This window comes from Aquarana catesbeiana, linkage group LG11 (assembly GCF_042186555.1).
Source record: "Aquarana catesbeiana isolate 2022-GZ linkage group LG11, ASM4218655v1, whole genome shotgun sequence".
In the NCBI taxonomy this organism is placed as follows: domain Eukaryota; kingdom Metazoa; phylum Chordata; class Amphibia; order Anura; family Ranidae; genus Aquarana; species Aquarana catesbeiana.
The window spans coordinates 91,202,642-91,216,011 of record NC_133334.1 but is presented as its reverse complement, the minus strand read 5'-3'; the positions used below and the strand labels follow the sequence as shown (position 1 = coordinate 91,216,011).

The following is a 13,370-nucleotide window of genomic DNA, read 5'->3' as shown; positions in this document are numbered from 1 at the left end:
CTTCCCAGGGATCAATTTCTCTGAAAACCACTAAAACATCTACAGAATCTGGTGAAGTGACATCTGCCCACAGGTCTACATCAAGTAAGCCTATAACAACCACAGCTACATCTCATAAAGTAAGCACTGCATCCCACAGATCAACTACAGAATCTGAACATGAAAAATCCACCTCCCAAAGACCAATTTCTATTAAAACCACTAAAATGTCTACAGAATCCGAGGAAGTTACATCTGCCCACAAGTCAACAGCAAGTAAGCCTATAACAACAAAAGCGACATCTCAAAAAGTAAGCACACCATCCCATGAATACACCACAGAATCTGAACATGAAGAATCCACCTCTCATACACCAGTTTCTATTAAAACCACTAAAATGTCTACAGAATCTGGAGAAGTGACATCTGCTCACAAGTCTACATCCGTGCAGCCTATTACAACCAAGGCAACCTCTTATAAAGTAAGCACTGCATCCCATGAATCAACTACAGAATCTGAACATGGAAAATCCACTTCCCAGGGACCAATTTCTCTGAAAACCACTAAAACATTTACAGAATCTGGTGAAGTGACATCTGCCCACAGGTCTACATCAAGTAAGCCTATAACAACCACAACTACATCTCAAAAAGTAAGCACTGCATCCCACAGATCAACTACAGAATCTGAACATGAAAAATCCACCTCCCATAGACCATTTTCTATTAAAACCACTAAAATGTCTACAGAATCTGGGGAAGTGACATCTGCTCACAAGTCTACATCTGTAAAGCCTATTACAACCAAAGCAACATCTCATAAAGTAAGCACTGCATCCCATGAATCAACTACTGAATCTGAACATGGAAAATCTACTTCCCAGGGACCAATTTCTCTGAAAACCACTAAAACATCTACAGAATCTGGTGAAGTGACATCTGCCCACAGGTCTACATCAAGTAAGCCTATAACAACCACAGCTACATCTCATAAAGTAAGCACTGCATCTCCCAAATCAACTACAGAATCTGAAGCTAAAAAATCCACCTCCCAAAGACCAATTTCTATTAAAACCACTAAAATGTCTACAGATTCAGAGGAAGTTACATCTGCCCACAAGTCAACATCAAGTAAGCCTATAACAACAAAAGCGACATCTCAAAAAGTAAGCACGCCATCCCATGAATACACCACAGAATCTGAACATGAAGAATCCACCTCTCATACACCAGCTTCTATTAAAACCACTAAAATGTCTACAGAATCTGGAGAAGTGACATCTGCTCACAAGTCTACATCCGTGAAGCCTATTACAACCAAGGCAACATCTTTTAAAGTAAGCACTGAATCCCATGAATCAACTACAGAATCTGAACTTGGAAAATCCACTTCCCATGGACCAATTTCTTTGAAAACCACTAAAACATCTACAGAATCTGGTGAAGTGACATCTGCCCACAGGTCTACATCAAGTAAGCCTATAACGACCACAACTACATCTCAAAAAGTAAGCACTGCATCCCACAGATCAACTACAGAATCTGAACATGAAAAGTCCACCTCCCATAGACCAATTTCAATTAAAACCACTAAAATGTCTACAGAATCTGGAGAAGTGACATCTGCTTACAAGTCTACATCTGTGAAGCCTATTACAACCAAGGCAACATCTCATAAAGTAAGCACTGCATCCCATGAATCAACTACAGAATCTGAACATGGAAAATCCACTTCCCATGGACCAATTTCTTTGAAAACCACTAAAGCATCTACAGAATCTGGTGAAGTGACATCTGCTTACAGGTCTACATTAAGTAAGCCTATAACAACCACAGCTACATCTCATAAAGTAAGCACTGCATTTCCCAAATCAACTACAGAATCTGAAGCTAAAAAATCCACCTCCCAGGGATCAATCTCTGTTAAAACCACTAAAATGTCTACAGATTCAGGGGAAGTTACATCTGTCCACAAATCCACATCAAGTAAGCCTATAACAACAAAGACTACATCTCATAAAGTAAGCACTGCATCCCACAGATCAACTACAGAATCTGAACAAGAAGAATCTACCTCCCATAGACCATTTTCTGTTAAAACCACTAAAATGTCTACAGAATCTGGGGAAGTGACATCTGCTCACAAGTCTACATCTGTGAAGCCTATTACAACCAAGGCAACATCTCATAAAGTAAGCACTGCATCCCATGAATCAACTACAGAATCTGAACATGGAAAATCCACTTCCCAGGGACCAATTTCTCTGAAAACCACGAAAACATCTACAGAATCTGGTGAAGTGACATCTGCCCACAGGTCTACATCAAGTAAGCCTATAACAACCACAGCTACATCTCAAAAAGTAAGCACTGCATCCCACAGATCAACTACAGAATCTGAACATGAAAAATCCACCTCCCAAAGACCAATTTCTATTAAAACCACTAAAATGTCTACAGAATCCGAGGAAGTTACATCTTCCCACAAGTCAACATCAAGTAAGCCTATAACAACAAAAGCGACATCTCAAAAAGTAAGCACACCATCCCATGAATACACCACAGAATCTGAATATGAAGAATCCACCTCCCATACACCAGTTTCTATTAAAACCACTAAAATGTCTACAGAATCTGGAGAAGTGACATCTGCTCACAAGTCTACATCCGTGAAGCCTATTACAACCAAGGCAACATCTTATAAAGTAAGCACTGAATCCCATGAATCAACTACAGAATCTGAACATGGAAAATCCACTTCCCATGGACCAATTTCTTTGAAAACCACTAAAGCATCTACAGAATCTGGTGAAGTGACATCTGCCCACAGGTCTACATCAAGTAAGCCTATAACGACCACAACTACATCTCAAAAAGTAAGCACTGCATCCCACAGATCAACTACAGAATCTGAACATGAAAAGTCCACCTCCCATAGACCAATTTCTATTAAAACCACTAAAATGTCTACAGAATCTGAGGAAGTTACATCTGCCCATAAGTCAACATCAAGTAAGCCTATAACAACAAAAGCAACATCTCAAAAAGTAAGCACGCCATCTCATGAATACATCACAGAATCTGAACATAAAGAATCCACCTCTCATAGACCAGTTTCTATTAAAACTACTAAAATGTCTACAGAATCTGGAGAAGTGACATCTGCTTACAAGTCTACATCTGTGAAGCCTATTACAACCAAGGCAACATCTCATAAAGTAAGCACTGCACCCCATGAATCAACTACAGAATCTGAACATGGAAAATCCACTTCCCATGGACCAATTTCTTTGAAAACCACTAAAGCATCTACAGAATCTGGTGAAGTGACATCTGCCCACAGGTCTACATCAAGTAAGCCTATAACAACCACAGCTACATCTCATAAAGTAAGCACTGCATCTCCCAAATCAACTACAGAATCTGAAGCTAAAAAATCCACCTCCCAGGGATCAATTTCTGTTAAAACCACTAAAATGTCTACAGATTCAGGGGAAGTTACATCTGTCCACAAGTCCACATCAAGTAAGCCTATAACAACAAAGACTACATCTCATAAAGTAAGCACTGCATCCCACAGATCAACTACAGAATCTGAACAAGAAGAATCCACCTCCCATAGACCATTTTCTGTTAAAACCACTAAAATGTCTACAGAATCTGGGGAAGTGACATCTGCTCACAAGTCTACATCGGTGAAGCCTTTTACAACCAAGGCAACATCTTATAAAGTAAACACTGCATCCCACGAATCAACTACAGAATCTGAACATGGAAAATCCACTTCCCATGGACCAATTTCTTTGAAAACCACTAAAACATCTACAGAATCTGGTGAAGTGACATCTGCCCACAGGTCTACATCAAGTAAGCCTATAACTACCACAACTACATCTCAAAAAGTAAGCACTGCATCCCACAGATCAACTACAGAATCTGAACATGAAAAATCCACCTCCCAAAGACCATTTTCTATTAAAACCACTAAAATGTCTACAGAATCTGGGGAAGTGACATCTGCTCACAAGTCTACATCTGTAAAGCCTATTACAACCAAGGCAACATCTCATAAAGTAAGCACTGCATCCCATGAATCAACTACTGAATTTGAACATGGAAAATCCACTTCCCAGGGACCAATTTCTCTTAAAACCACTAAAACATCTACAGAATCTGGTGAAGTGACATCTGCCCACACGTCTACATCAAGTAAGCCTATAACGACCACAACTACATCTCATAAAGTAAGCACTGCATCCCACAGATCAACTACAGAATCTGAACATGAAGAATCCACCTCTCATAGACCAGTTTCTATTAAAACTACTAAAATGTCTACAGAATCTGGAGAAGTGACATCTGCTTACAAGTCTACATCTGTGAAGCCTGTTACAACCAAGGCAACATCTCATAAAGTAAGCACTGCATCCCATGAATCAACCACAGAATCTGAACTTGGAAAATCCACTTCCCATGGACCAATTTCTTTGAAAACCACTAAAGCATCTACAGAATCTGGTGAAGTGACATCTGCCCACAGGTCTACATCTAGTAAGCCTATAACAACCACAGCTACATCTCATAAAGTAAGCACTGCATCTCCCAAATCAACTACAGAATCTGAAGCTAAAAAATCCACCTCTCAGGGATCAATTTCGGTTAAAACCACTAAAATGTCTACAGATTCAGGGGAAGTTACATCTGTCCACAAGTCCACATCAAGTAAGCCTATAACAACAAAGACTACATCTCATAAAGTAAGCACTGCATCCCACAGATCAACTACAGAATCTGAACAAGAAGAATCCACCTCCCATAGACCATTTTCCGTTAAAACCACTAAAATGTCTACAGAATCTGGGGAAGTGACATCTGCTCACAAGTCTACATCTGTGAAGCCTTTTACAACCAAGGCAACATCATATAAAGTAAACACTGCATCCCATGAATCAACTACAGAATCTGAACATGGAAAATCCACTTCCCATGGACCAATTTCTTTGAAAACCACTAAAACATCTACAGAATCTGGTGAAGTTACATCTGCCCACAGGTCTACATCAAGTAAGCCTATAACGACCAAAACTACATCTCAAAAAGTAAGCACTGCATCCCACAGATCAACTACAGAATCTGAACATGAAAAATCCACCTCCCAAAGACCATTTTCTATTAAAACCACTAAAATGTCTACAGAATCTGGGGAAGTGACATCTGCTCACAAGTCTACATCTGTAAAGCCTATTACAACCAAGGCAACATCTCATAAAGTAAGCACTGCATCCCATGAATCAACTACTGAATTTGAACATGGAAAATCCACTTCCCATGGACCAATTTCTTTGAAAACCACTAAAGCATCTACAGAATCTGGTGAAGTGACATCTGCCCACAGGTCTACATCAAGTAAGCCTATAACAACCACAGCTACATCTCATAAAGTAAGCACTGCATCTCTCAAATCAACTACAGAATCTGAAGCTAAAAAATCCACCTCCCAGGGATCAATTTCTGTTAAAACCACTAAAATGTCTACAGATTCAGGGGAAGTTACATCTGTCCACAAGTCCACATCAAGTAAGCCTATAACAACAAAGACTACATCTCATAAAGTAAGCACTGCATCCCACAGATCAACTACAGAATCTGAACAAGAAGAATCCACCTCCCATAGACCATTTTCCGTTAAAACCACTAAAATGTCTACAGAATCTGGGGAAGTGACATCTGCTCACAAGTCTACATCTGTGAAGCCTTTTACAACCAAGGCAACATCTTATAAAGTAAACACTGCATCCCATGAATCAACTACAGAATCTGAACATGGAAAATCCACTTCCCATGGACCAATTTCTTTGAAAACCACTAAAACATCTACAGAATCTGGTGAAGTGACATCTGCCCACAGGTCTACATCAAGTAAGCCTATAACGACCACAACTACATCTCAAAAAGTAAGCACTGCATCCCACAGATCAACTACAGAATCTGAACATGAAAAATCCACCTCCCAAAGACCATTTTCTATTAAAACCACTAAAATGTCTACAGAATCTGGGGAAGTGACATCTGCTCACAAGTCTACATCTGTAAAGCCTATTACAACCAAGGCAACATCTCATAAAGTAAGCACTGCATCCCATGAATCAACTACTGAATTTGAACATGGAAAATCCACTTCCCAGGGACCAATTTCTCTGAAAACCACTAAAACATCTACAGAATCTGGTGAAGTGACATCTGCCCACAGGTCTACATCAAGTAAGCCTATAACGACCACAACTACATCTCAAAAAGTAAGCACTGCATCCCACAGATCAACTACAGAATCTGAACATGAAAAGTCCACCTCCCATAGACCAATTTCTATTAAAACCACTAAAATGTCTACAGAATCTGGAGAAGTGACATCTGCTTACAAGTCTACATCTGTGAAGCCTATTACAACCAAGGCAACATCTCATAAAGTAAGCACTGCATCCCATGAATCAACTACAGAATCTGAACATGGAAAATCCACTTACCATGGACCAATTTCTTTGAAAACCACTAAAGCATCTACAGAATCTGGTGAAGTGACATCTGCCCACAGGTCTACATCAAGTAAGCCTATAACAACCACAGCTACATCTCATAAAGTAAGCACTGCATCTCTCAAATCAACTACAGAATCTGAAGCTAAAAAATCCACCTCCCAGGGATCAATTTCTGTTAAAACCACTAAAATGTCTACAGATTCAGGGGAAGTTACATCTGTCCACAAGTCCACATCAAGTAAGCCTATAACAACAAAGACTACATCTCATAAAGTAAGCACTGCATCCCACAGATCAACTACAGAATCTGAACAAGAAGAATCCACCTCCCATAGACCATTTTCCGTTAAAACCACTAAAATGTCTACAGAATCTGGGGAAGTGACATCTGCTCACAAGTCTACATCTGTGAAGCCTTTTACAACCAAGGCAACATCTTATAAAGTAAACACTGCATCCCATGAATCAACTACAGAATCTGAACATGGAAAATCCACTTCCCATGGACCAATTTCTTTGAAAACCACTAAAACATCTACAGAATCTGGTGAAGTGACATCTGCCCACAGGTCTACATCAAGTAAGCCTATAACGACCACAACTACATCTCAAAAAGTAAGCACTGCATCCCACAGATCAACTACAGAATCTGAACATGAAAAATCCACCTCCCATAGACCAATTTCAATTAAAACCACTAAAATGTCTACAGAATCTGAGGAAGTTACATCTGCCCATAAGTCAACATCAAGTAAGCCTATAACAACAAAAGCAACATCTCAAAAAGTAAGCACGCCATCTCATTTATACATCACAGAATCTGAACATGAAGAATCCACCTCTCATAGACCAGTTTCTATTAAAACTACTAAAATGTCTACAGAATCTGGAGAAGTGACATCTGCTTACAAGTCTACATCTGTGAAGCCTGTTACAACCAAGGCAACATCTCATAAAGTAAGCACTGCATCCCATGAATCAACTACAGAATCTGAACTTGGAAAATCCACTTCCCATGGACCAATTTCTTTGAAAACCACTAAAGCATCTACAGAATCTGGTGAAGTGACATCTGCCCACAGGTCTACATCTAGTAAGCCTATAACAACCACAGCTACATCTCATAAAGTAAGCACTGCATCTCCCAAATCAACTACAGAATCTGAAGCTAAAAAATCCACCTCTCAGGGATCAATTTCTGTTAAAACCACTAAAATGTCTACAGATTCAGGGGAAGTTACATCTGTCCACAAGTCCACATCAAGTAAGCCTATAACAACAAAGACTACATCTCATAAAGTAAGCACTACATCCCACAGATCAACTACAGAATCTGAACAAGAAGAATCCACCTCCCATAGACCATTTTCTGTTAAAACCACTAAAATGTCTACAGAATCTGGGGAAGTGACATCTGCTCACAAGTCTACATCTGTGAAGCCTTTTACAACCAAGGCAACATCTTATAAAGTAAACACTGCATCCCATGAATCAACTACAGAATCTGAACATGGAAAATCCACTTCCCATGGACCAATTTCTTTGAAAACCACTAAAGCATCTACAGAATCTGGTGAAGTGACATCTGCCCACAGGTCTACATCAAGTAAGCCTATAACAACCACTGCTACATCTCATAAAGTAAGCACTGAATCCCACAGATCAACTACAGAATCTGAACATGAAAAATCCACCTCCCATAGACCAATTTCTATTAAAACCACTAAAACATCTACAGAATCTGGTGAAGTGACATCTGCCCACAGGTCTACATCAAGTAAGCCTATAACGACCACAACTACATCTCAAAAAATAAGCACTGCATCCCACAGATCAACTACAGAATCTGAAGTTAAAAAATCCACCTCCCCTGGACCAATTTCTATTAAAACTACTGAGAGGACAGCAGCGACTACCAGGGAACAATTCAGTTCTCAACAACCTAGGTCAACTAAACAATCAACTTCATCTACATTTGGAAGTCCTAGCACTAAAATCACTGTTACCAAGACATCACGACCAGTTACAGCAGGCACGGAATCGTTTTCTACCACCAGGTGTATGTGCAATTTTAACGGAACTATAGTTTCTCCTGGTAAGTATGTTTTACAGTTTGTACAAAAATTCAAATTTAAATGCCACTAATTCCAATTCTACATGTTTTCAAAAAGATGAAGATATGACGTAAACAATGTATGGACTAGAACCAAAAGCTTAAGTTTTAGAAACAATGTAACATGAATGAGAGATTACTTTTACAAATGAGATTGGAGCAAGTACAAAAACACAGTGTATACAGGCTTTACCAGCAGGAAAAAAATGTAAATGCCATAGCAGTTAGTGTTCAAAAAATTGCAAATTGACAAGAACTTAAAAGGTACAGGATGTTAATGAGATGCAACTTAGCAGGTTATTTTTACACAGTTTACACACAGCTTTCTCTATCATTGTTGTGAGAATTCATGATTTCAACGGGGAACTTCTTACTCAAAAGGCAACAGACTGGCAAGGATGGGATGCACCAGATTCATTGGTAATTGTTCTCCCGCCCAATCTATAATATTTAAGTTAAAGCGGTTCTAAAGGCTCAAGGTTTTTTACCTTTGTGCATTCTAAAAAACCTTCTCTCTATCCACGATACATACCTGATCCCCATCCAGCCTTGGCTATCTGGGGACTGTCCCTCCTCATGGGAACCATGGGAGCAATACACTCCTCTATATGGGAGAACTTGAGGTCTCCACCCATGACACAGGTGGACATTAATGGGAGGCACTGATGAGGGAGTGGGGTGCTCCTCACCCAAAAGGATTTGGTCAGAATCCATACAATAGACAAACAAGATATTTGGGGGGCACACCCTAAAAGATGCATTAAGATGGTGCAGTCATAAGACCATACAACAGAACAAAATATTACAGCGCACCCATGCAAAAAAGACATATAAATAAGCAAGGCTTATTTAAAACACCTAGACATTTTCAAAAAACATTATCAAAATAGACACACAGAGACGCGGCTCAGGAACAAGCCTGCTTGGGTGTTCCCATTTCAAACTGCTTGCTCTGGGGGCACTCAGCACGAAAGAGGGGCCAGGAGCGCAGGCGAGGGACCAGTGAAGGAGGATCAGGGCTGCTCTGTGCAAAACCATTGCACAGAGCAGGTGAGTGTAACATGTTTGTTATGTAAAAAAAAAAAAAAAAAGAAAAAAGCCTTTAATATCACTTTAAGATTACGTTAGTATGCCTAGTTAAACACATATAAATTAGTTGAAAAAAATAATTACACTGCTTACTGATTGTGTGGCTGATCTATGCAGTGTCAAAAACATTTTCAGCCATTATTAAATGAAAGTCACAATGCAGTTTTCTTAAAAATGTTCTTAGCATGGAATATGTGATGCATATCCTACTATGCTATCAGCTAACCTTCTTGCAAATACTTTTTCTTTTATTCATTTTTAAAGACCGTCTTTTGCTTCTGCTGAGTGTTAAAATGAAGATAATGGTGTAATGTTTATCTTATGCATGCTGCTGTGTTGTAAGTTTAGCATTTCCAGGTTGGCTGACACCAAGCATTGTTCAGCCTCTTCTTGTAAACCCAGGCTGTTATGGACAGACCCCCTGTATTGCTTTGGAATGCAGGCAGTTGCATTTTCACACTGCCTGGGTTCACCAGTCCCCAGTAGCAAAGACATTTTCCCTTATTTGTTCATTGCATGCTGGAAAATGTAGTCTTAGGACAGTGCACTCATGTCAAAATGTTTCAACATGAGAGTGCTGCCAAAGCCTGTCTGCAGCCTACTGCACAGAGTAGGCGGAAGAGGCAGTGGTCATCACATGACCACGGGATGCTTTATAGTGGTTGTAAATCCTAACATATACCCGGTGAAGTGATTTGCCTCAGGTGATGGACAGAGATGAAACAAATGCTACTACATAAGTTGTACCTGTTTATCTACAGCCATTTTTCCCCTACATCCATTCAAAGTGCAGAATTTACACAGGATCTCTCAGCTCTGAAAAGCAGGGGGCGGAGAGCTAAAGTTAGATCTGTGAGGAGAGCTCTGGCAGCTGATTGGAGGGAAGCGACACATGCCCCTTCACACAGGAACAGAGCTGAGGTTGTCAATCACAAACTGTGCCCTCCCCTGTCACCAGTTTTCTCTTGGTGTCAGGAAAACTTGCCAGAAGTGACTCATGCTGATAACAGAGGAACGGGGCAGTGGACAGAAATGACACTTAGTGCTCTGTATTGAGACAAGTACACACTATAGAGGGATATGCTTTGTTCATATTTCACATCTGAGGTTTACAACCACTTTAAGGTAAGTTTAAAAAATATCTACAGTTTGTATATATGGAGAAGTGTGCAGGAAGGGGGGAAATATATTCGTTTGCAGCCTTAAGTTGGGTTTAAAGGCAAATCTAACCTCAAGAACTATAATTTAATAAATTGCAACTTAGCAGTCATTATATGTGGTAGCTGCATTTGTCTTCGTTTCTCAGGCAGTACAGAAAATGCCTGGTGGTCCTTATAGAAATTCAGTATCCTTGTAATTTCCAGTGTACTCAACCTAAACAATGCTGTCAACCTTCCCAGCTATCTTTTGTGAATTAAACAACCCTTTCCCTTTCCCTTTCCCTTTATATAATGTGGATGGGGAAATTGGGATATGTTTGTAGTCTTTCTTCAAGGTGATACCTTTTATTGGTTATTTACATTGCCTAGCAAAAGAATATGTATTGCTGCATTGTAGCTTTCTTGACCTTTAGTTAATTGTTGTTCTAATTATTACTTCTTTGTTTTCAGGCAATGTTCTGTATAACACAACAGACAATGAAGGCTGGTGCTTCTACGCACGATGCAATGAGAAGTGTCAGGTAGAGAGATACAGTGAACCTTGTTCTACTGCGCCTACTGTGTCAAGCAGCACCAAAACTGCTAAAACGGTGACTGTTAGCACTGCCACTACTATCACCTCAAAGACAATAAGCACAACAAAAATACCCGCAACAAGCACTAAGACTGCACAGACGAAGACTTCAACATCAAGTGTCAGCTCAGGGAGCACCCCAACTCCTGGCTGTAGTGCAGTTATGCCTCCAAGAAAGGTAAGGGTATACCTAGTTTTCATCTGTAACATCACTTACATGCATATGGAATTGAATTGCAAAATATTGTTTAGGTAAACCAAAAATAATAAAATAGGGTCCTGCCAGTCCAATAGCCCTAAAAGCTCTGTACGTGCTTCAAGTAGGCATATGTAAGCACTGTATAGAAATACTGGTATATTAAAGCGGGGTTCCACTCAAATTTTTAACTTAATCTTACCCCCTTCAGTTAATTTCATAGATGTTCAAATGCCACATGAATTTTTTTAATTACCTTTATATTGTACTTTATTGTGGCACTTCCTGTCTCTCCTCCCATGGGAGTAGGCGTGTTTATTGCCTTTCCCCAGCGCCGCACTGTCTCCTGTGAGCTTAGTGTCAGGCTTCCCAAGATTCAGTGCGGGAACAATGATCATGCTTGTGAACAAGCTGTGAATAAACAGCATTCACCGCATCCAGGAAATCAATGCTTGTGGGCTTCACATGCCCACAAGCAAGATGGAAACAGCCAGCATCACATTTTTCTTATTATTCTTCAGTACGAAAACAGAGGCGGAAATATTACACCCAAACTGTGAGTATTATTTTGGGGTTAGCAAAGTGTCTCAATGACCTAAAAAAAAAAAAAAAAGATTGGTCGCCGGACTCCCACTTTAAGTACTACTGGCAATGCATGACTGGTCAGACACACAGAAGACTGTGATGGTCAGTGTATAATGGAAGAAGTCACACATTCATAACCTGCACTCAAATCCCATGTTTGGCCTGCTGGGTTGCTACTGCCAGAGCAGGTGATATTAGTCAAGGTAAACTTGGTGAATATATAGAAAATGAATTCTAGCGATATTGGGGGGAACTCATTTTGTGGTTTATGAGCTTGATTGTGTGCTGGGTCATTTTTGTATTTCTCAGTATCTTGCTATGCCCTTGTTCTCCTTTCCTATACTAGTTGTTATAAATGGATCTGAGCAACTGCCATATTCAGCTGTATTGGGAGAAACATAGTCTTCTCAGACGTTCAAAACTGTTTTTTGGACTATATTCAGCCTTTAAGGATAACTTTCAGCAAGCAGGGTTTATATAGCAGGTTTAGCGCAATAGCCCATCTCCAGGATAAACAGGGTATCCCACCAAAGAAAAGTGTGATAATTCGCAGCAGGTTCTACTGTTATACCAGGTCAGTTTGGTGGTATTAGTCCAAGAAGGGTATTTTTCTGTTCAGTTGCCCATTGTTACAGCACTGACACCCAGCACATCCTGCAATTAGAACAAGGGTTCTTGTAGCTCTTGCTTTCAATTACAGTGCCATCTTTTGTAGTGTAGGCAATTTTACCTATTTAACTCTGCATTCCTTTGAGCATTGGATAAGAAATATGGCATTCCCTTGCAAGTCAACACTGAATACAATAACCCTTATAATAACTTTACTTCTGTTCTAACTCAACAGCAAAGAACTCCCCCTAATCCTACTATAACAACAGCAAACATTTTCGTGGAATGGCCACAATCTCATATATATCCTTCTTGAGATTAAAGTGGTATTAAGCCGTGTACACACGAGCGGAATGTCCGACAGAAAAAGTCAGATGGAGGCTTTTCATCGTCTATTCCGATCGTGTGTATGCCTCATCTGACTTTCTTTTCGAAAATTCTGACGGACCTAGAAATGGAACATGTTCTAAATATTTCCGACGGAACCAATTCCTATCAGGAAACCCGCTCGTCTGTATGCTGTTTAGAC

General features: G+C 39.9%; 1 protein-coding gene across 1 annotated transcript in view; it reads left to right on the top strand.

The window, feature by feature from the left end:
* LOC141111710 (uncharacterized) overlaps positions 1–13,370 on the top strand; it is a 67,512-nt gene that overhangs the window by 41,438 nt on the left and 12,704 nt on the right. Inside the window, exons 30-31 of the mRNA XM_073603855.1 lie at positions 74–8,610; positions 11,328–11,629. Coding sequence (XP_073459956.1) covers positions 74–8,610; positions 11,328–11,629 — 8,839 coding nt within the window. The remainder of the gene's footprint in view (positions 1–73; positions 8,611–11,327; positions 11,630–13,370) is intronic.